Genomic DNA, 22,725 nt, shown 5'->3' with positions numbered 1-22,725 from the left:
TTCTTTGCTTGCTTTGGAAAAATGATCTCAAGAGTTAAGCAGGTCTACGGGTGACTGTTTCCAAGGAGCATATTCCCTGGAAGGCACATCTCGGCTTTGTGGAGCTCTGCCATGGGCAGGTGGGATTCACTGCCATCCCTGGAACAGCCCTCTGTTGCCACTGCAGATACCAGACATGACTTCTATTTAACTTTTTAAAAATCCAATACTAATCTCAGACTCTTTCCAAGGGAGATACGTAAAACCCAATGAGGACTTGAAAGCAGTTTTTAAATAATGGCACATAATTGGGACTCCTCAGGAGCTGACCGGAAGATTACGAAGCAATTCTCAGGATCGTTGCTGTGTTGGGGGATGGAGCTGCGGGATCAAGATGTCTCTGTGCCTAGGCATCGAAGCAGATGTCAGCCCTGGACACTCTGGCCCCCAGGAAGGCCAACCGTTGGAGGATCCACTGAACTTGCACGTGGCAATCTGCCTTCCACAGTTCCCGGGCCCCTCTCCAACAGAGAAGGCGCACCCTGTTTGTATGGGTTGGGAGAATTTAATCCTCACTGTGGATAACACCTTAATACTCTAAAAGAAGATTACTTATTTTTAAAACCTCCTTTCCATTTTGTTCTTGTCCATTTGACAAATGGGGCATTATCATTCTCAGGCCGTAGAGGTGGAGGCTGGTCCAGGAGAGGATTTGGCCCTAATGGCTGTCCCTCCCAGCAGCCCCTGGGGCAGCGTGGGAGCATTCTGTGTGGGTGTATCAAAATGTCACAGCAGGTTCAGTGGCTTCTTAATGAGCTTTCTAGCTGAATGCCAAGTGGAAGCTCAGAAATTTGGTCCGGCTGGCTGGTTTTATTTAGGGGGAGGGAAGCCATAGCCACAGGGCTGAGGGAGGACACTCTGGGGGCTGTGAAGAGAGTCCAGCCCAGCGAGGTCCCCATCAGTCCCGAGCTTTCCAGTTATGCCTTCTAGAAGTTTTAAAGTCCTTTTTTTTGATTTGTTTTTGGTCCGGGGGTTGAACCCAGGGGCACTTTGCCACTGAGCTGAATCCCCAGTCCTTATTAAAACTTTTTAAATTTTTGAGACAGGGTCTCACAAAGCTGCTTAGGGCCTAGCTGAGTTCCCCAGGCTGGCCTGGCACTTGGGATCCTCCCGCCTCCACCTCCCAAGTTGTTGGGCTCACAGGCGCGTGCCACCGAGCCCGGCTTCGAGTCCTTCTTCTTACTGATGCACCTAGTCCTTAGACACTTGCTTAGAGCTCTGTGTTTCCAGAAATGTGGGAGGGGGGCTTCCTGCCGGCTGGACTGCATGTGTGCGTGCGTCAAGGCACTGAGGAAGCGTTTCCAGAGTAAGAGTCTGACTCGCTGAGTGCAGAGGGCTCCCGAGAAGGCAGTGGAAGCACCACGTGCCCTTGCGTGTCCTGATGTCTTGTGTTCATGCAGAACGAGCCAGGTCCGTGGAGACCAAGCAGAGCCGGTTTCCTCCACATGATGAGCGGGTAGCTCACCTGCCATCAAAATATGCGTCTCCAGAAAGGATTGTTTAGGGCTGACACATATTTAATAAACAAGTGACGTTTCTATCCAACCGTTAGTTGTCCCAGGCCTTTGGAAGACCTAACTGATCCCTGTAGTCAGTCTCTGGAGGATGTTACAAACACAGAGGGACACAAAGAGTCTGGCCTTTTTGCCCGGGCTGGTGGGAGGCAAGGATCTTCTGCTGGATCCTTGGGACCCCTGCCTCTCGTCCTGGATGCTGGGAGCAGCCGTGCCAGGCTCCACATGGTGTGTGCGAGGGCCACTGAGGTGGACACGGTGGATGCAGGATGGCCGGGGGTGGGAAGCCAGGGGACAAGAGGGAAGGGGAGATGGCCCCGGCCTGAACTCTGGAGTAGCAGGCCCTGGAAAAATCATTATTTTGATAATCTCTCTACTTGGTATTTTAGATTCTGATAAATCCACCAGAGTGGGGTCAGCCATTCCCCTGGGAAGGTGAGATCCATTTTGCTTACCCTGAGCCTCTTGATGACTAGGCTTTGGCCAAACACGGGCCACTGCTGGAGCCTCTTCGTCCACCCTGTTGGTTATCCAGTGCCCATTGGGCCCCGCTGCCCTCAGCCCATGCAGCGGGCACTGGGCCTCATCACCGGCCAGCGCTGTGCCTGCGTGGCGTGAGGCCTCCTCTACCGCTCTGCTCGTAAGGGACTGGAGACTAGCCGTCTCGGTCTGGGCTGTGACGTCAACACTCTCTAACATGCTTCCAGACACAGGAGGAGTTGAGTTTGGTTTACTCCCTTTTGTGGTTGCTTGTCTTGTCCTTTAAATTCTTATTCTATAAAATAAGTTCATTTTGTAACAATTTTGCTAAGGGTGTGTCACTTTGTAGTCATTTGGTATTTCATATGTTCTTTCAATTATTTCCGCGTCTTTGAAGAACCATATGTTAAGATTATTTAGATATAAACAATTTCTTGTGTTCCAGGTGAATTTTAAAATTTTACTTAAAATTTACATCTGTAACATCATTTTAAGGCTCATTTTTAGTGAGAAAAGATGGCTAATGGCTTTTGCTCTTTATGAACATGGACATGTCTAGGGAGTTTAAAATCTGTCATTGTGGGAAAATACAACAAAGCAAAAAAGAAAACTCGTTATGTGTGTAAAGAAACAATTAGAGCGACCCATCAGGAAGCAAGAATTTGATATATCTTTTCTAGTTTTCAAATTACTACATATTAAGGAAGAGGTAGATCTGGATATTTATCCAAGTTTATGGAAGTTCTGCCCTCACTAAGGAAGGAAGTCTGGATTGCTGCATTCTGACATAAAGATGCCTGTGGTGCTACTTGCTCTCCTGTACACTTCTTCCTGTCACCTTGTCCCTCCTGCAGGTGGTGGCCTGTCACGTGATGAGCAAGACCCTTCAGTTCCTGGTCAGCGCAGCGCCCTCGGTGACCGGCTCAGGACACCAGCTGTATGACGTACAGCTCTCCCCAGTTCATCTGCAGGTGAGGCTGGGCAGATTCTGCAAGTCACAAGAAGACAGTTCTCATAGACTCATCCCCTGCACTAAAGGCCCAAGACAGTCCCTGCCCATTAGGCCCACATCTGGGGTGGGTTGGGCACACGTCGCTCTCAGTGTGGCCTGAGTTACAGGGCTGTGAACGTCCACGTTCTTGTTGCCACTGGTGTATCTTAGACTGTAAGCTTCCATGTTGCACCGTATGTATGGGACGTAAAACATGCACATGCACACACACGCACGCACACACACACACATGCATGATGAATCCAGAGACTGCCCCTGTCAGGCCTCCAGGCTGGTCAGGACTGTTGCCGACCGGTGGGACAAGGCCTGTGGCACCTGCCGGGAGTCAGGTGCTGGACCACAGGTGTCTACACAGCTCAGAAAGACAGCTGGGCAGAGCTGGGGGAGGTGCTAGCTTAGGTTTTGAAAAAAAGTCGACTTTAAAACAATCCATTATTGTTGTAAGTTAAAAAAAAATCAGCACTACCATTATTCTGTGATAACAGATTTGTAATAATAAGACCTATTTTACATGTAATTACAAAAAGTGTGTAATGCAGCACAGAGGGACGTGTTTCTAATGATGGTGACAAGAGGCCCAGTGCAGCTCTGGATGCCAGCGCCAGGAAACTGCACGTCCCTCATTGTGCACGTACACAGGTTGCCGGGGTCTGGTGGAAAGAGCAGCCATCCGACACACTTGTTTTTTCTTTCTTTCTTTCTTTCTTTCTTTCTTTCTTTCTTTCTTTCTTTCTTTCTTTCTTTCTTTCTTTCTAATAGCTGGAGCTCCACATGAAAGAAAAGAGAGAAGACATCCAGATTCGGTGGTCCTACATCCACGTGCCAGAAGTGACCATCAAGATCCAGCCCCGGGCACCAGGGGAGGTCAGTCCCTCCGTGTCTGATCCTCCGTGGTTGAGAAGGCAGGCATGATGAGACAGCAGGTGGAAAGCTGAGGCTTGGACCTGCAGACACCCAACTGTTGGGCACCTGCTTCCCCGTCCCCCTGCCCTCCCAGGCTGCCTGGACACTGAGACGGGGCACTGCGAGAGGCAGCTCAGAGGGCTCTGGTGCCACTAGAATCTCTGGCTGCTTTTAAAATTCCTGATGCCCAGCCCCACCCAGGTGTGGGCCTAGTGGGCAGGGACTGTCTTGGGCCTTCAGTGCCGTGGAAGGCACCAGCCCCTGTGGCCATGCAGCCGTGGGTCCCCGACACTCCCTGGCTAAGTGCTCCTGTGCAGAAGCCTGCCTCCCCAGGGTGGGGCCTCTTTCTTGCCCTATTTCCGCAAGGAAGCCTCTAAAACCTCAGGGTAAATTCCTTCCAGCTTCCCAGTCTCAGGGGTTGAAGAAGTGAACTTGGAAATGGGGAGTGGGTAGGCCGCAAGGAGCCCCGTCTCCCATCTCTTGCTGGAGAGGTGACACAGAGCCAAAGCTGGGGTGGTCAGGGATCTCCTTTCTGGTGGCTCAAGACACCACTTTGTCAGTTCCCCTAGTTCAGCCCCTGAGGCATCAGCACAGCCGAGAGGGGCAGGCTTAGTTTCTAGTAGATACTTGAGCCTCCTGTCTCGATGGAGTGGGAGGCGGTGTTCTGCTGTTTGCTAGTAGACTTGAGTGCATGGTCGGACGGCACCTGTCACTGGCCCATCCCTCACCCAGGCTGTCCCTCAGTTCCCCTTCCTCCTCCCCCTCACTCCATCCCCTTTCTCAAACACGGGTGTGGCTTGTCCAGGCCACATGGCTGCTTCCTCCCTCCCTGACACCCTCAGCACCCACGTTCAGGAGTGCCCTCTGACCCTGGCATCAGAAGGCGTCCTGCTGAGGATACCTTCCTCTGTCCAAAAATCATTTGAATTGCTTTTTCCCTGGATGGTTATGTTATCAGTTTGATGTTGGTTAATTCGTCTATGTTGGTATGTTTGTGGGTTTTCTCTCCATCTGTGTTGATTTACATGTTTCTTGAACGTAAAATATCAGCGTGATTCAAAAGTCAAAGCCATCTGGAAGGCTGGACTCCAAGGTCCCATGCTGCTTCTCCCTCCGCCCCGGCCACCTCCTGCACGTGGTGATTTGGGTCATTGGTGTTTGTCACCTTCTTGTATTTCCTTTTCAAATATCATCCTGTGCCCCTTTCTTGCCACTGGTAGCATGATGCCTGGGCTGTGGGTGTCTGTTCCCCACCTCCAGCACCCCCTCTGCCAGGTGGAGTGTGTCTCCCAGAGCTGGCCTGCCCACAGGCCTGCTAGGGAAGGATGGCCCTGGGGGCGGCTGGGCCGGGAAGGAGCTGGGTGGAGGCAGCTGCTCTGGAATCTGGGGTGTGGTAACAACTGGCATCTGGGGCCCGGGGCCCGCCTCCCACCCGGGGCTGCCCACTCTGCTAGGTGAGGAGAAATGGGCAGGTCAGAAACCCAAGGTGGGGCACACCCATCCGCAGGATGTCATCAGCCTGGAAGGAATGGAGCTCTGTTGTGCTGCCACCTGGGCGGACTTGAAAGCCATGCCAAGTGACAGCAGCCCCGTCATGGGGCCACATATCGTAGGGTCCATCATGTGGATCCCTGGGGCTGGGGGAGGGACGCTGAGGGGGTGGGGCACGGGTTTGCTCTGGGGTATGGTGACGGTGTTGGAACATGAGGGGGGTGGTGGGCACATGACATGGTGAAGGTACTGAACGGCAATGAAATGTCCACTTTAAAATGGTTTATTGTATGCCACATGAATTTCATCTCAATTTAAAATAAGTTGTCAAGCTCTATTCATGAGGGGTTGATGGGTACATTCAAAGCCCAGATCACCACAGCCCAGACCTCCCTGGGTTTGGCTCCTGGCTCTGCTGATTTGGGGCTGTGTGACCCCACCATGTTGACTGGCTTCCCTGTGCTCAGTTTCCTCCCTGTGAAAGGGAGACGGTGATGCTCAGGGCGGTTGTGGGGAGTAAGCAGTTAAGACATGCAGGTGTGTGAGCGAGCCTGGCACACACACGGTGGGAGCCACAGTGTCAGCAATTTCCATTCTTATTATTTCAGAGATCCTGGCAGAGAGTCAATTTTCAGTAAGTGGTAGATTTTTACCAAGCTCCCTGTAAGAAGTCCTGGCAGAGGAGGGGACAGGCCGGCTGGTTGTCCTTGGGACCACACAGACCAGCTCCAGGCTGCTTTCTGAAATCTCTTCCTGCCCCACAGTGCTCCTGGACACGTCCACCAGCCTGTAGCCCTGGTGAGGCTGGTCCGGAGCAGGCTGGCTGGGCTGGGACTCTGCGGTGAGGGTTGGGATTGCAGGTGACCGAGGGCTCCAGCCACCACCAACAGAGCCAGCACTGGGACAAGGCACAGAATCATGGTGGACACTTGCTCCGCGCAGCTGCTCTCCCCGAGACCTGGGAAGGTTGCAGTGACCCAGGCACCCCCAGGGTGTGCTGCGGCTTCAGCAAACACCCATCCGGCCCTGGAGTCAGGGTTAAAACAAAAGCCGATATTTAAATAAGTCTTTTTTGGAAAAACTACACCAAAAGCACCTTTAGGTTAGTTGGGGTTTTAAAAAATAAGTCCTGCTTGCTAAAAAGTCGATTGTGACCTGCTTACAGAACAGCGCACAAGCCTCAAATGGGATTGGCTCCAAGGAAGCTCCCCAGGGCCACATGTGCTGCCCAGCCCCTCAGGGTCAGCCAGGGCTTTCTGGGCTCAGCCCCTTTCCCCCTGAGGTTCACCCACGCCTCCCATGTGGGCGCATTTTACTCATTGCTATGCTGTTCTGTCCTGAGACTGCTACAGTCCCTGAGTCTGTGTAGCCACCAAAGGGCACTCTGTGGCTGAGTCCAGGCTGCTGTGACTGCTACCACAGGCCTGGAGACTTACAAACAGCAGAACTTCATCTTTAGAATGGAAGTGCCCAGCTGCCCCAGTGAGCGCCTGCTCCGGGTTGCAGAGAGCTGCCTTATGCTGGTCCTCAGGGGGTGAAGGAGGGCGGGCGCTCTCTTGGGCCCTCCCATGAGGCACCGATCCTATCAGGAAAGTGCCACCTCCTGCCCTCCACCTCCCAATGGCCCACATCCTATTCTGTCACCCTGGGGGGAGGGTCTCAGCATTGGGACTTCAGAGGGAGTCGGTCCACTCCACTTAGATGGCCTCCAGCTTGAGGTGCCCATGAAGAGTGATGCCAAGAACATTCTAGAACATATGAACGTATTCTGCTGGGTACTAATTATTGTAACCTCCTATGTCCTGCCATCTGGTAACGGAAGTCCTCTGCTTGGTTCTTCGTTCTTCTTGGTTCTTTTCATGTCCTTCAATACTTTGTGATTTTCAAAAGAAATCAAACTTATATAAGAAAGGAAAAAAACGTGTGTGCGTAAGTTGAGGGGGCAACATGAGAAGGAAGGGTGTGCAGGAACATTGACATTCCTACGCTGCATGTCTGTCTGCGTGTTTAGGAATCTGCTGTGAGGGGTGTGAATTACCTCTGAAACCAGTAAAATGACCCTGTCTCCAGGTGAGAGCGGGAATGCTTATCTGTCTGTCCGGGAGTCCCAGGGACAAGGGCCAGCGCAGCCCCCACCTCTAGTCTGCTGTGAGCTTGCCTGCCAGATGCCTGGTTGTGAAATGACTCCATGATCATTCCTCTCCATAGGGCCAGGTGGGAGAAACAAATGCAATATCTGAATCTCTCAAGGATATTTTGAAGCACCTGGTGAGTTCCACCTCTCCGTCGGTGGTTCTGAGCACCAAGCCCACGGATATAAAGGAAGCTCAGGTAAGTCCATTCATTGCAGGGTGCCGTGTTTCTGAGTGCTGTTGGGCATCTGGCTGCCGCTCTTGGGGAACGTGCATTTCTGTGTCTCTCCGAGCTTGCGTGAGCACTGCCCGATGGATATCCCTGTGTCCTTGGGATGGAGCCCTGGGCCGAGCACAGGGTTGCGTGCTCCATGGGGCCCAGTTGAGGCCAGGCCTCTGCTTTGCGTGAGCTCCAGCTTGACTTCTTACTGCCTAGTCGAAGCCTACTCCCCGGCCTCCATCCTTCCAAGAATGAGTGTTTCTCCCAGCTTTGGTTGCTGTGACCAAAATACCTGCGAGAGCAAGTTAGAGGAGGAAAAGTTTATTTGGGCTCATGATTTCAGAGGTTCAGGCCAAGGTCAGCCAGCTTCATTGCCCTGGGCCTGAGGTGAGGCAGAAGAGCATCATGGCGAAGGGTGTGGGGAGGGAAGCTGCCCGCTCTTGGCAGCCAGGAAGCAGAGAGAGAGAGAGAGAGAGAGAGAGAGAGAGAGGGAGGGCGGGCCCAGGAGCAGGTATAGACTAAAGCCACACCCCCAGTGACCTAATTCCTCCAGCCACACCCCACCTGCCTACAGCTAGCACTCACTAGTCCATTCAAACTCTTAGTCATCAAATGGAGTCATCCCCTGTGAGGCCACAGCTCTCACGATCCGTCTTTCCACCTCTAAGCATTGCTGAGTTGCCTAACACAAGAGCTCGTTGGGGGAATTACAAATCCAGACCCTGACCCTGAGGGACCTGGGAAGCCAGATTGGTGATGAGAACTAAACCCCAGAAGCAAGCAGCGCAAAGTGCGCTGGGTGGACTGAGACTGCTGGGCCTGGACCAGGGCCAGGCTGGTGACTCAGCCCAGCAGCGGAGCCTCTGGGCGGTGCAGGATGGTGGAGGCCAGGCTCATCTGTCAGGCCTTCTCAAAGAGAGGGTGGGCCGTGCCTCCCAGAGGGTGAGCAGAGGCCAGCCACCCACCGTGAGTAGTTCCATCACAGTGGATTCCTGCAGATCAGAGAGGACTGACTGGTGACCGAGGTTACCATCAAAATGGAGGAAGTTCACAAAATAGTAGCATGTTGTTAGAATCCATGGAGTCAGGAAATAAAAAGTTCAACACTATCATAAATTCAAAAATATTTTAAAATAAATGTGTAGTTTTCTCAAATAGGATAAGCACTGGTCATTGTCCTCCAGAGAGACGGGACCCATGGGAGATAAAGAGGATAGGTATTGGCTTGCATGGTCACAGGGGCTGATGTGCCTGGGGTATAGTTCTAGACCAAGGGTTGAGCACCAATACCAGCTCCAGTCCAAAGCTGGCAGGCTCGAGGACAGAAACCACCAAGGTTTTGATGTTCCCACTGGAGTCCCTGAGCAGAACACCACCCACGTCCCAGCTCCAGGTGGTCAGAAGGAGGAGTCTCTCTGATATGAGATCAAATCGGGCCTCTAGCCGACTGGGTGGTGCCCATCCTCATTATGGAGGGCCGGTGTTTCACTCAGTCTGTTAATTTAAATATTAAATTTGAAGCCAGAAACACACCTAGAATGTTGTGTGACCAAATAGGACCCAGTGAAGTTGACACAAAATTGACCACCACACATGTACAGTTGAGAAAACACCTTGTCTCCATCCTGTCCCCTCGTGTGGGCTGTTCTGTCATGCACCTGGACTTTAAGGACTTTTGCTGTCACTTGGTGGCCTCACGTACCCTCAGCTCACGGTCGGGAGGACCTGGTCCAGAACAGCATCTTCTAGATGGTGTCCTGAAGGACGGTGGTGGCGCTGTGGATGTTGGCGTGCATCCCCCTAGGGGTGTTCTGCGCCAGAGCCACGTCTGGGTCTCTGCCAGCACGGCTCTCACTGAGCAAAAGGTCCTCCCCGGTCCCCTCGCGCCTGCTTAGAGGCAGCAGCAAGTGCTGGCTGGCGGCTGGCGGCTGGCGTGGGAAGTGCTGGCTAGCAAGGGGCCCTCCAGACTGGCAATGCGTGCTGCTGGACGCCCCTGATACCTTTGAGGATGAGACGAGGGTGATCCTGTCCCCTTGTTTGTCCATGCCAGTCCATCTCGGATACTTCCCACACAGATGACTGAGGCCATTCACGCCTGGCCAATGTCTCATCAGTGAGATGGCAGTGGGTTCCTGCCACCTGGAGAGGACCATTTAAGGCACTGTCCTGGGCTGGACCGTGGCCCCCCAGTGCTGCGGTCTCCACCACAGTGAGACCCAGGATCCTCTCTGGCTGGTCATGTACTGGCTCTCTCTGGGACGGAGGAGGCCCCCAAGCAGGAGCAGTGCTGTGGCTCACTGGTGCCCTGCCCCCCAGGAGCAGGGAGCGTTGTTACAGAGCCGAGCGGCCACCTCCTGGTCCACGTTCTCCCCGTGGTTGATGCTCTTTGCTTTGCTTTCCACAGAATCTACAGCGCACTTCCTCTCCTGCTCAGGAATCCTGTCCTCCCAAACCTCCCAGGGCTCATGAACTAAAACTGCTGGTGAAGAACATCCGGGTCTCGCTGCTCAACGATCCTGGTGCTTCAGGTGGGTGGGGTGCGGCAGGGTCTTGTGGGGCTGTAGCTGTGCATGGAAGTGACAGCCTCTGCACCCGAGCCTGGTGGGCTCCAGGTGGCCTGGGACCCTGGTGGCACCCGGTTGTGTCTGCAGTGTTGCCCCCTGCCTTCTTTCAACATGAGCATCTGAAGGGCACAGTTCTGATGAAGGGAGGTGGAAACAGGGCACAGTTGGCCAGGCGCCACGACTCCTGGTGTCCTCCAGCCCTGTGGGGGACTGCAGTTGACAACAAAGCATGCACGCAGCTAGCAGGGCAGATTCTGAATGCTGGCGACTCCAAGAAGTGACCGGTGTTGGAGGCGATGGTCTGCCGGTTAATCTGAACTGGTCGTTGCACATTGCATACTTGTTTTGAAATGTCACACTCACCCCATAAATGTGTGCACGCATTGTGTGTCAGTTAAGACTCGTGAGTTCTCTGTAAGGCATCTCCAAACTTAGGAGTCATCCCGAGTTTAAGTTTAGGCTTAACACTGACTTCTTGGGGAAGCTTTCAGTCTCATCTGAAGTAGGACCATGTGGGCAGTCCCGCCTGCAGCCAGGATTGACAAAGGCTGTGGGCTACTTGGGGTCAGTCTAGGGCTACGGACATCAAATACAGTTCAAAAAATTTTAACCCCAGTGAAATCCATTGCTTTGAGAGTGTAAATGGCAAATGAAAGCAAGAGTGGACTCTCACAGTGGGTGAGCTGAGGCCTCTCCTTTAACTCAGGCCTTCTTGTACCTGCAAACAGTGTGCTGATGCGGTTCCCCCAATCCCGCTTCTCTCCTCCCCACATCCTGCTTAAGGTGGGCCAAAATGTGACAGTGGAGTGACCCAAGGGCCCAGGAGGCTTCAGTAACAGCCCCCTGTAGGGGGAACAGTTCCCTGCAGGCAGGTCTCCCTGAGGACAGGCTGCAGCAGGAGGAAGGGCTCAGAGGGTCAGCATTTCATTTCCTCCTGGATCGGCCCCCCTCTCTCTGCCCAATCATGTATGACCTACACTGACTCTCTTGGTCCCTGGCCTCGGTATGATCTCTCTTCTTTTAGGCAGCGTTAGCCCCGTGTGCATTGCCCAGCTGAATGACCCTGTCCAGAGGTTCACCAGCACCCAAGCCAAGAGCACTGCTCACCTCACCTGGGAGGAAGAGTTCACCTTGTGAGTACGGCCTGCATCCCAGGGGCAGTGTCCATAGCCAGGTCTGCCCAGACCGCCAGAGCCCAAAGTCCTTGTCCAGCACCGTTTATGCTGGAAAGCTAAATTAAGTTAGAAAATAAAGCCATTCTCAGCACATAAAGGCAGCTCTAAATCAAACTCAGGTTTCTTTTGAAAGGCAGCTCTCAGGATTAATTTTCTCCTTGTCCCCTGTTGTGACAAGAGGGAACTGTTGTGGAACTCCCCCACGTCCCTTAGACACACAACCATCCTGAGCTGAAGGAGACTTCCCATTGATGCCAAAGTTCGATAAAGCAGAAGGTAGAGGTGTAGGGCACTCACAAATAAAGATGTAAGAAATAATAAAATATTATCAGGTAGAATCTAGCAGCACAATTAAAATAAAGCCACTTGAGTTCATACCAGGACTGTAAGGAAATCTAATAATGAATTTTATTGTATCTTAAATTGAAGGAGAAAATAAACTTATCATTTTTATATTTTTTTAAGTATTTATTTTTTAGTTGTATTTGGACATTTTAAATTTTTATTTATTTATTTTTATGTGGTGGTGAAGATCGAACCTAGGGCCCCGCACGGGTGAGGCGAGCGCTCTATCACTGAGCTACAACCCCAGCCCCTATTCCTAATTTTAAAACATTTAATTAGAATAAAATTTATGGATACTTCCTTAATAAGACTTTAAAAAATACTATGAATGGCAAATCTCAAGAGCAGCACCACTGACATGAGAAGATCCCACTGTTTTGTTCTAGAAGAACTGGTCACTACAGTTAAGTGGGAACAAGAAGTGACGTGCGGAGACTGGGAAGGGAGGCAGACGGCTGGCCGCTTCTTGGAGCTGATCTTATTTCATTGCTGGACTAACCAAGAAAATCAGCCAACACTTGGAAATGATAATGGATGTAGGAAAGAAATAATTAATATTAGAAGATCCAATAGAAAGTGACTCTTGAACTTGAGGACTGCAGTTCAAGGCCAGCCTGGAAAACTTAGAAAAACTCTGTCTCAAAAACAAAAAATTAATTAAAAGGACTTGGATGTAGCTCAGAGGTTGGGCATCCCTGGGTTCAATCCCCAGTGCCCCCCCCAAAAAAAAAACACCTAAAATTGATAGAAATAATAACTCAGTTAAAAGCCTGGCTAAAAACAAGAACAATCTGCTTATACAACAAGTAGTTATAGAAAGTAGTGTAGGAAAGCATCCTTTATATCTTTACAAAGTGCTGTTGTGAATTGTTAATGAAATAGGAATACCCACTTAGAAAATAGCAAAATTTCCTAACTGGAGATAAAATGCAAATAGAGATGGACATACACTTCTAAAAAAAAAAATGTCGAGTCTCAGAAATACGTGAAGTTATGCAGACTTAAATAAAAGATTGTTTTTCACTTTGGAGTTTGGTAAAGAATGAGAGAATAGTAATGTCCAGTGGAGTAAATATTATGGACATCATCAAAAGGTATATTTTAAAAATATGTCTTAAATGTATTTACTTCTTGACAGGTATAGTTTTCTTAAGGGAATAATTACACTTGTATAAAGATATATGGGTAAGGATATTTGTCGCAGATTATTTATAATTATAAAATATTAGAAACAGCCAATTCATTCTTTTTTTAAGATTTTATTTTAGTTATAGATGGACACAATATCTTTATTTATTTATTTATTTTCATGTGGTGCTGAGGATTGAACCCAGTGCCTCATACGTGTGAGGCAAGCGGTCTACCACTGAGCCCCAGCCACAGCCCCTCCATTCTTAATAGTTATTAAGGAGCTGGCCAAGTAAATTTTTCACAAGGCCAAATAGCATCACAATAGACACTTGTGAAAAATGTTGTTTCTCTGTAGTGACTGACATGGAAAGATGTCTGTATAAGTGAAAGGAAATGTTCCAGGGGAGGAAGGAGGTGTTTGGTGTCTTTAGATAATTGTTCAGCTTTCAACAAGGTAAATTCCAGCCACAGGTGGCTTATGTATTAAGTTAATTAAAAATTAAAGTTAAGCCTGGCTCCTTGGTTTGCATTGACCATGGCATCACCACCACCAAAGTGAGCTGTCCTGGGCAGCTCTGGAAGGCAGGTGGCCAAGCATTAAGTGTAGCTGTGTACAAAGGATGGGCTGCAGGTGACCTTTCCTGTTCTGATTACATGTCTCCGCAGTTTCTTAACTATTGACCACATTGTGTTCTTTTTTATCATTGAAAAAAAATTACCATACCTTGAGAAGGCCACAGAGCGTTGCTTTCTGAAGGCCTCATGCTATTTTCCCTGTCTCAGTGAGCTGAATGCCAAGTCCAAGGAGTTACACCTGCAGATTGCAGAGGACGGGCGGTCCTCAGAAGGTGGGTGAGCAGGTGAACCGGGCCCCGCTGTCTGGGGAGGTCACCCAGGGCCTGGGCGGGATGGGGTTAGCAAGGCCCAGCAGAGGAGGCTGGCCCTCTCCCCTGAGCCCTGGACTTTCCAAGGGCACATTGGGTTCCAACTCAGTTTAAATTATTGGCAAGTCACAGTTTTGGAAAATGTTCATCTGTTTTCTTTCTTTCTTTCTTTCTTTCTTTCTTTCTTTCTTTCTTTCTTTCTTTCTTTCTAACAATTCAGAATCTTTTATTCAACAATTCTTGGCTCAGAGAAGCAGTTCTGAACCCTCCTAGCCTCAACAAACTTCCTTTTTAATTTTTTTATTGGGTAAGGTATATAGAATATGAAATTTATTTACCATCTCCGCCTCATTGCTTTCTTTCTGTGTGTGTGTGGTTCTGGGGATTGACCCAAAGGGTGCTCTCCCACCGAGCTACACTGCAGCCCTTTTTATTTTTTATTTTGAGATGAAGTTGCCCAGGCTGGCCTTGAGCTTGTGACCCTCCTGCCTCAGCCTCCTAGTCCTGGGGCATCATGGCCCTTTATCCCAACATTCTTTAGGATCTATTTCCTAAGAATAAGGATGTTCTCTCTATGTCCTCTGTGCAGTCAGCAGCTTCTCGATTCACACTGACTTGATCTCTCGTCCACTGTCCCTGTGCCAGAGTTGTCAGTGGGCTTCTGGCCAGTCATCTCCACACCTGTTGTGGGGGTTGCCTCTGACCTATCCCAGAGCCGCCTCCTGGCTGGAACACCCCTGCCGCCTGTCTTTGGTGACCCTGACACTTGACAGGATTTTGAAATGGGGCCCTTCCCAGCTAATGGGGTCAGCTCATGGCCTGACAGACGTCAGCAGCGCTCCTTTCATCCTTCCCTAGGTCTGCTGGCCATGACCACCGTCCCTCTGGACCTGTTCAAGAAGCAGCCTTCTGGGCTGCAGAGTTTCGCGCTGATCGGATGGCCCACCCTCAGCAGCTCGGCGCTGGGCTCGGTCACTGCAGAGGTATGGTGGCCTTCTTGTCCACAACACATTGGGGCCTGACCTCCTGTTCTAGGGGCTTCCTGTTGCTGCCAGAGGCTCCCTCTGCCTCCAGTGCCTCACGAGGCTCACGCAAAAGACATGGTTTCACAGCATGCGTGTCTAGATTTGGATGGACCCGGCCCGCGGTGCTGGGGTTGTGTTGTCCAATATGTGAGATAACGTATCGGGACGGCCTCTTGGGGCCTAACCCTAAGGGCCTTTTAAAAAATCTTTGGTTCTCCGGCTTTTAATTCCACTGTTGTTTTGTGTAGGGTTAGCTGTGTTTGAGCTCAGCTGTCATGGTTCTCTGCTGGCTCTGGGGAAATCCAGGTCAACTGAAAAGATTAAGTGACATTAAGTAAAAAGAGTCTAGTGGGTATTTCAGAGGAAGCAGTGTTCCTTTGCTAGTTAATCGGCCCTCATGCTAACAGTTGGCCTGTGGTGTCCACGGGTTCCTCATCTGCAGATTCCACCGATTGTGGATTGAAACCCCTGGGGAACCACATCTACTGAGCATGCACAGGCCTTTTTTCTTGTCACTGTTCCCTGAACAACAGGTCTAGTAACTACTCACACTGCATTTCCACTGAAGGAGGGCTACAGGTCATCAAGGGATCTCTCAAAGCACCTGGGAGTATAAGTAGGTTATACGCAGTACTGCACCATTTCATATAAGACTGAGTGGCTGAGGATTTTGGCATTCCGGGGGGTCCTGGAACCAAACCCCATGGGCGCTGTGGGATAGGTGTGCTACAAAACAAATAACCAGCCTTCTCTGCAGTTTTCTTACATAGAACCCGGTGAATTGAAATCCTGGCAAACCCCTCCCCCTGTTGCTGCTGCAAAGATAGAAAAGGACCGCACAGTGATGCCCTGTGGGACCGTGGTCACTACTGTCACTGCTGTGAAGACCAAGCCTCGCTACGATGTGGGGAGGGCGTCCCCACTGAGCTCTGGTGAGACACTGGAGTACAGTCCCTCGCTGGCCTTTCGAAGGCAGAGGGCTCTGGCTGCTGCCCTGGGCCTAGTAAGGTGACCTTGAGCCAGGAGGGGGGGCAGCTGGTAAGACCTGAGCTTGCTTTTGCATTGGACACTTACCTTTCTGTTCTATCAAAGAAATGCCTGGTAGGTGACACAAGGTTCAACCCTGTGGTCTGCTCCAAAGCTCAAGTCCACTGGGAATTATAAATAGTTGCCCTCCGAGGCCACCCCACCCAGGTTAATCGAGGACCGCATCACATTCACGCAGGGAGAGCACGCCATCTAGAAAGTTCAAAGCAGGTGGTCGGCATAGAATTTCTTAAGTTAAACGTCTTGCCTGAGAAGGCTTGGCGTGCCTTTCCTATTCAGATCTGGCTGGATTCTGGACCTGTCCCCACGGCCACTACCTTGGAGACTCCTGCACAAGTGTGACGGATCATTATCTGTTTATCCGTGTCTCCACCCGAGTAAACAAAACCCGTGATAATGCGTCATCACCCAGAACAGACCACTTGCTCCACTGGGGGATGTGCAGCACAAAGGGAAACTCTCGCTTCGTTAAAACATTTCTGAGAGTTTACCGAAGTCTGAGCTCCCAGCATGACTTTGTCCTGGGTTTGGCTGAGGTCACTGCCAGGGCGCCCTTTCCCTCCTTTCTGCACTTGGCCTGCCCTGGGTAACAGCCTCTCCCCCAGCAGAGTCTCCTGTGAAGACGCCCGTTAAGGTGAAGGTCATCGAGAAGGACATCTCCATCCAGGCCATCTCGTGCCATGGCGCGCCCGTCAGCAAGACGTTCTCTTCTTCAGACACAGGTGAGCAGGCAGCGAGCGCTCCTCCCTCCTGGCTCTCACACGCTTCTCATCTGCCTAGAAGTCAAGATTCCTTTTCTGAGGTTTTTTTTTTTTCTTTCCCTAATGATCAGTAGATACTGAGAATGGGGAAATCACAGGAAGACCAGAGTCACACCAAGTCCCTGCTAGGGTTGAGGGAACACTTTAACAGAATCAATACAAAAACCCAAAGGAGGCCTTTCTGAACATAATTTTTCCTGCTCTTCAGTACATTGGTGACGTTGAGGCTATTGGAGAAGCAGAACTGTGGGGACAGCCGCTCCCAGGGCTGGAGTGTGTCCCGCTGTCTGCCGAAGCCTGCTGGCTAGGAGTGGCTCCCAGCCCTCTGTGCACATCTCAGGTTTTGATGGTGGTTCTCGGGGAACGGGCGTCTTTGAAAAGATGTGTGTCCCTGGATCACAGCACCATCTGAATTTAGGGCTGGACTTTCTCCCTGGCCCTCCTGTGACCTCCCATCAGAGAAAGGGCAGGTGGGCGCTTCTCTCACCCTCCTTTCTGTTTCCGGCCTTACTGAGATCAGAGGTGGGGCAAGGCCCGCCAGGAGCAGAAGGTCTCATGCAACCTCCCCGGTCTGGGACGGTTCTGTGTCCCGCAGTTTGCAACTGCCCTTCCCTTGCAGGCCCCCATGCCTCTATGGCTCCTGCCCTTCTGGGCCACCTGCAGTGTCCAGGACACAGCCCAGGCTCCTCTTTTGGCCACCACTTCTGAGGCCCTTCCTCAGGGCCCCGCCCCCGTGCGCTCCAGTACTCATGCTATGGGGCCCTTCGTCTGGTTTAAAAGACCTGGGCAGATGTCCTCAGACTACCCCTGGCAGTGGGGCCACCCCAGGTCACTGTCCACTGGGCAACCAGGGACAACTGTGGCTTTCTGGGCTGCACCTACATGATGACCAGCTCCGAGGACTGCTCCCTCCAGCGCACAGGGCAGAGCTATCCTGGGGCAGCTGTGCTGCCTCCCTTTTCTTGGTGGCTTTTCCTTGGTGACAAGGAGGTCTCTGCAGATCCTTTCTCTTGACCCTTCTCTGTGAGCCAGAGGCTAAGGACAAAACTGTTCCTCTACCCACAACACTGTGGCACCAAGTGTGTGGCAAAGCCAGGTGGTTCCCCTTCTCTGCAGACACCAGCCGCGTGCCCTGCAGTGTGACTCAGTTCTGACGCTGGCCTCGGGAGTTAGCTCAGACCCACAGGTTAAAGGCTCAGCCCCAAGACTGTCGCCTCCCTGTGTCTATGCCAGCCACAAGCGACAGTGTCCCAGGGACCCACACTCTGACCCTACCTATCGGGTCCCCCAGCCTGTGACCCTCCGTTACCAGTTTGGAGTCACGACTCACAGCACACAGGGAGATATGTCCCTAGATTTACCAGGCTGTGCTAAAGGGTGCAGATGCACAGCCAGGGAGCAGGTACCCAGGACAGGGCAAGAAGGGTCCCGTGCTGGAGCTTCTGTCTGTGGAGCCCGGGAAGTGCTCCCTCCTGGCATTTAGTGGTGCTAGACCAGAAGCCCTCTGAGCCTGTCGTTTAGGAGTTTGTGGGGGCTCCACTCTACTAGCTTGGTGGAGTGCATGACTGGTCATTGATGTTGAACCAACTGGGGACCCCTGGTCCCTGCCTCTCCCCTGAGGTAAGGGGAGCCTCGTTAGCATAAACTGGATGCAGTTAAAAGAGGTTCATTATGAATAACCAAAGGCCCACTCCTTCCTGAGACACCCCAAGCTCTGGGCTGGGGACGTGGTATCACAGGGCCTGGGCCAGCAGTCCAGGTTTGGAAACTAACCTCTCTGGCCCTCAGGCCAGGGCTGAGGCTGCGGTAGGAAAAGCTCCTTTTAACATCTCCGCCATTCTTAACGTCTCCTCAGCAGAATAGTTAGGTTATAACCTTGTGCCTTGCGTCAGAGGCCGTCCTGGTCATCTCTCACCCAGCTATCCATCATTTTCCCCGTTTGTCAAATGGAGGTTTGGAAAAAAGAAAAAACAGAGTTGGCCTCACGGGGTCTGGGAGTGAGCAGATGAGGTCCGTGTACACGGCTCTTCCAAGAGCTCCTGTGGGTGGAGAGCACCGTGAAGCTGGTGGCCCTGCTGGTTAGTGTGGCCCTTCCTGAGCCCTGCCTTTCAAGGTTCAGTCTCCCCGGAGGGTAGAGGTGCTTGGTCTGCCTGCTGCTTTCCTCACTTTTCAACCCTACTGCTGAAGGTCATCCAAAGCCGCGGGGAGGGGCTGTTTTAGAGAGATGGCTTGCAAAGCCTCCAGAGTTTATGCCCTGGCCCTGTATCAGAGATGTTTGCCAGTCATTTCCGTCACCCCTCGAAGTTCCCCGAGGCATTTGGTTTTGCTCATGAGCTCAGCGCTACCTTCCCTGCTGCAGAACTGCTGGTGTTGAATGGCTCCGATCCGGTGGCTGAGGTTGCCATCCGGCAGCTCAGTGAGTCTTCAAAGCTGAAACTCAAGTCACCCCGAAAGAAGAGCACTATCATCATTTCAGGGATCTCCAAGGTATGGTCAGGGCCACGGGGGCGTGGGTGGGTGGGTGTCCCTCAGGGACGTCAGTCCAGGCACAGGACAGTGTTGAGAAGTCCCTTTGGCAGGTGTGAGACTTCCCTCTCCCAGCAGGGAGCTGCGAGGCGGTGAGCCTGCACAGCTTGTGCTGTTTATTTCTGCCCAGCGATGCCTTGAGTGTTGAGAGGCTGGTGACACATCCTCACTGGGAGGGAAGGCTGATGGATTACTCCCCTTGGTGCAGACCCCACCCTCGTCACTGCCCAGTTTCCAGAGAACTTGAACTTCTTCCACATTACACACTTCTAAAGCATTTTAATTTTCACAACAGATATTGATTTATTTTGTTATCCGAGAGAAATTAAGACTTTTGTAAAAAATACCCCAATCCCTACTCTTTCCCAAATCCGGCCCTGGGGTGTCCGTGGGGAGCAAGAGGGGGCGGGACTGTCTCGTGGCAGCTGCGTGGCCCAAGCTGCAGGGGGGCAGCTCCCCAGAGCTCAGGGCCTCAGGAGACCCTGACTCTGCTTTGACATTTCCAGGGAACTGCTGGTGGGATGGTTGGAGAGTCTGATTTGCAGGAGGAGGAGGAAGTTTGAACAGGGCCCAGGGAGCGGGGTTGGACTCCTGAGGTAAAGGAAGGTGGGCTGGAGGGCAGAAGGTGAGTCACCGCGTTTCCATTGTACCCAGAGTGTGAGTGACCTGGCCTCAGTCCCCAGGACACTGGCTCACAGGTGGCCCTGAGCATCACCCAGGCAGGTACCATTTCTTTTGGATTCCTGGGTGCATTTCCAGTAGTAGCCAACAGGTGGCCCCCTCCAGAGCACCGGGCCCAATGGTGGTTCTTTTCAGACCTGGGTAAATGAATGAAGGCAAGACCCGAGATCATCTGGCCTGTGCTTTCTCTACAGCTTTATTTTAGAATCACAAACTTACAAATCTTAAAATTTAATATCTGCAATCCACTGTGGTTATAATTTTTACTGATTTCCAAAGTGTCCCATTTGAGTCAGTAGGCACTTCTGCAAGCTAATCCTTATGTTAGTAAAGTACACGTGCCAGTTGTCACCGAGCAGCTCACCTGGGTAAGTGCCACCCAGGTGAGGACAGCATGGCAGCCTCCACGGACCCTGCAGCCCTCCCTGCCCAGTCATTTTCTCACTGAGCCACTGCTCGACCCCCACCCTAGAGGAGTTCAGAGACTGCGTTTATTTTACATATAAATGCAGTTCTTATAAGGATACAAAGTGCCCTCCAATGAAGTTCTGCTTGTGAGTAACTTGAAAACACAGTAGGAACAAAGATTGAAAGACTAAATCTGAAACACCAAGCCCACTTCCTTTGTCCCCTTATATACTATCTCACCTCCAGGCTCCAGGCGCTGGGCCTGTCTGCGGGGAGAGACCCACTGCGTCCTGACTGCCCTCGGCTGTGAGTGCTAGGCCGCCCCTGGCTGTGGGCAGCCCTGCGCCTGGGTTGTGGAGGGGAGCAGCCCTGGCCTGACTCTTAGCAGCTCTGAGGCACAAGTGCCCTCTTAGGGGCCAGCCCGGCTGCTCCCATTATAAGACCCCAGAGAGAACATCAGCGCTCGTGCCAGGCCCCCGACCTTCCACTGTCCCCTGACATCTTGCCCTGCCCCGGCTATGCATTCACCCTCGGCCTGATGGTGCATTTTCCCCACAGACCTCACTCTCTCAGGACCACGAGGCTGCCCTGATGCAGGACTATGCATCCTCCATGGACAGCGCCCGCGAGGACGCCCCATCTGGCCCCTGTCCCCCAGAGGCGGCCATGGCCTCTGCCCCACCAGTGGAAGATGAGCCAGCCCAGGTCCCAACTGCCCTAAAGCCCCAGGAGAAGGAAGTGGACTCCTGGGACTTGGAGAAGGAGCCCCTGGCGGCAGCATGGGGAGGCCCAGCCCGGCTGGAGCTTGATGGGGACGAGCTGTCTGAGAGTTCCTTGAGCATCTCAGAGCCTGGCGCTGCCAAGAAGCCTAAAGGTACCTGCTCCCGAGCCCTGGGCCCCCTGTTTGGTGGCTTCAGTCTCACGCTGGTGTCCACCCTACTTGGGTTCTTGCCATCAGCCTCCCTTCCTCTGTCCTCTGAGCTCCATCCCAGCCCGTCCCTCCCCTGTGCTAAATGCCCATGCCCACTGAGAGCCTGCGGGGCAGGCTGGGGACCTTAGGGTGAGTGGCTAGGCCAGCTCTGCATTTGGGGGCAGTTTATGTTCATGCCTAGAGCTCCCCTTCCCCTCTGGGATGGATCCACCTGGGAACAGGGTTGCCCCTGCTCTCCAGGAGCCAAGTCAAAGGTGGGCCAGAGAAAGCAAAGCCTGGGGAGACCAGGTCTCTGGCCATGGGATTGGCGCTCACCTCATTTGCCCCCAGACCCCCTCAAACTAAAACAAAACCCAGCCTCAGCCTCGTGCCTGAACCTGACAGGGGCTATAGGAGGAAAGAAGCAATGTGACCCCTTTCTTAGAATAGCCATTGCTTTCTCTCAGCACTAAACTCTCGCTGTGGAGCCACACCTGCTTCTCAGGTGTGTATAGTTTGGCCTGAGCCACGGCATCCCAGTCACCTGTGGGAACACTTGTGGGGCTCAGAGACCTCAAATGCACCCAGCCTCGGTGTCCTCCCTAGCAGGGACCGTGCCCACTGCATGTGCCCCTCTCCTGCGCTCCTCCATTCAGGTGCAGGCTGAGCCTCTGGAGGAGCTGGGATAGGTGGGGCTGAGGGCAGTGTGTGGGTGCTGGGGCTCCAGCAGGCTTCTCAGTACTCCCAAGAATGCACACCGTGCACCCTAGAATTCTTGGTCATTCTAGGGGTCAGGAAACCTGGGGCTCTTCTGCTGCAGCCTGTCCCACCCTTTGTCCCCACTGCCACAGGCACCTGGTTCTCCTACTGGGGACTTTTGCCCTAGAGAACATGGGCAATGTCTGGAGGCAGATTGGGGATCACAGTAGGGAGTGGGGTTCTATTGGCATCTTGTGGGTAGAGGTGACAGGTGCTGCTGAGCACCCTACAGGGCACAGGGCAGTCCTCACGGAGCCCCTCAGGGACGTCCCACTGTGCTGAGGGTGAGAGCCTTCGAGGGCCTGGGGACATCCCGCCTCCCCCTACTTTGACGGTCCACTTCCTCTTGCTGTCTTGGAACCCAGTTCATCCCCCCCCCTGTGTATTCCCAGATGGCTGATGTGGCTCTTGCTGTCCATCCAGAGGCCAGTCCTCCTCCTCCGCCCCTTGCTCCCTGCCCCCTGGTTTCCCACAGTCCCCCGCGTCTCCACCCTCACTGTGCCCTGCCTTCCCGCCTCCCCTTCCCTGGCCAGGTGGATGATGCCTTCTGGGAATCTAGGTGTCAGGCAGGTTGGATGGGGGCTTGGGCTGCCTCCCACCCATGGTTCATCTGCTCCAGGCTCTGGGCATTTGGTTGGGGACCTGTCGAGGACACTTCAGCTAAGTAGCACATTTCACTCTGGGGGCACTGATGCATTGACCCCAGGTTTGTTTTTAT

General features: G+C 52.4%; 1 protein-coding gene across 4 annotated transcripts in view; it reads left to right on the top strand.

The window, feature by feature from the left end:
- C2CD2 (C2 calcium dependent domain containing 2) overlaps nucleotides 1–22,725 on the top strand; it is a 56,132-nt gene that overhangs the window by 18,376 nt on the left and 15,031 nt on the right. For 2 of the 4 annotated variants that reach the window (XM_081302390.1, XM_081302393.1), the window contains exons 3-13: nucleotides 2,888–3,004; nucleotides 3,805–3,909; nucleotides 7,648–7,770; nucleotides 10,196–10,319; nucleotides 11,380–11,488; nucleotides 13,790–13,854; nucleotides 14,749–14,873; nucleotides 15,673–15,847; nucleotides 16,568–16,684; nucleotides 19,083–19,210; nucleotides 20,897–21,212. In XM_081302390.1, coding sequence (XP_081158516.1) covers nucleotides 2,888–3,004; nucleotides 3,805–3,909; nucleotides 7,648–7,770; nucleotides 10,196–10,319; nucleotides 11,380–11,488; nucleotides 13,790–13,854; nucleotides 14,749–14,873; nucleotides 15,673–15,847; nucleotides 16,568–16,684; nucleotides 19,083–19,210; nucleotides 20,897–21,212 — 1,504 coding nt within the window. The remainder of the gene's footprint in view (nucleotides 1–2,887; nucleotides 3,005–3,804; nucleotides 3,910–7,647; nucleotides 7,771–10,195; nucleotides 10,320–11,379; nucleotides 11,489–13,789; nucleotides 13,855–14,748; nucleotides 14,874–15,672; nucleotides 15,848–16,567; nucleotides 16,685–19,082; nucleotides 19,211–20,896; nucleotides 21,213–22,725) is intronic. The other 2 variants (XM_081302392.1, XM_081302391.1) reach the window with 2 other exon arrangements.

This window comes from Spermophilus citellus, assembly GCF_964194105.1.
Source record: "Spermophilus citellus genome assembly, chromosome: 7".
NCBI lineage: Eukaryota > Metazoa > Chordata > Mammalia > Rodentia > Sciuridae > Spermophilus > Spermophilus citellus.
This window is presented reverse-complemented; position numbering and strand designations above follow the sequence as displayed.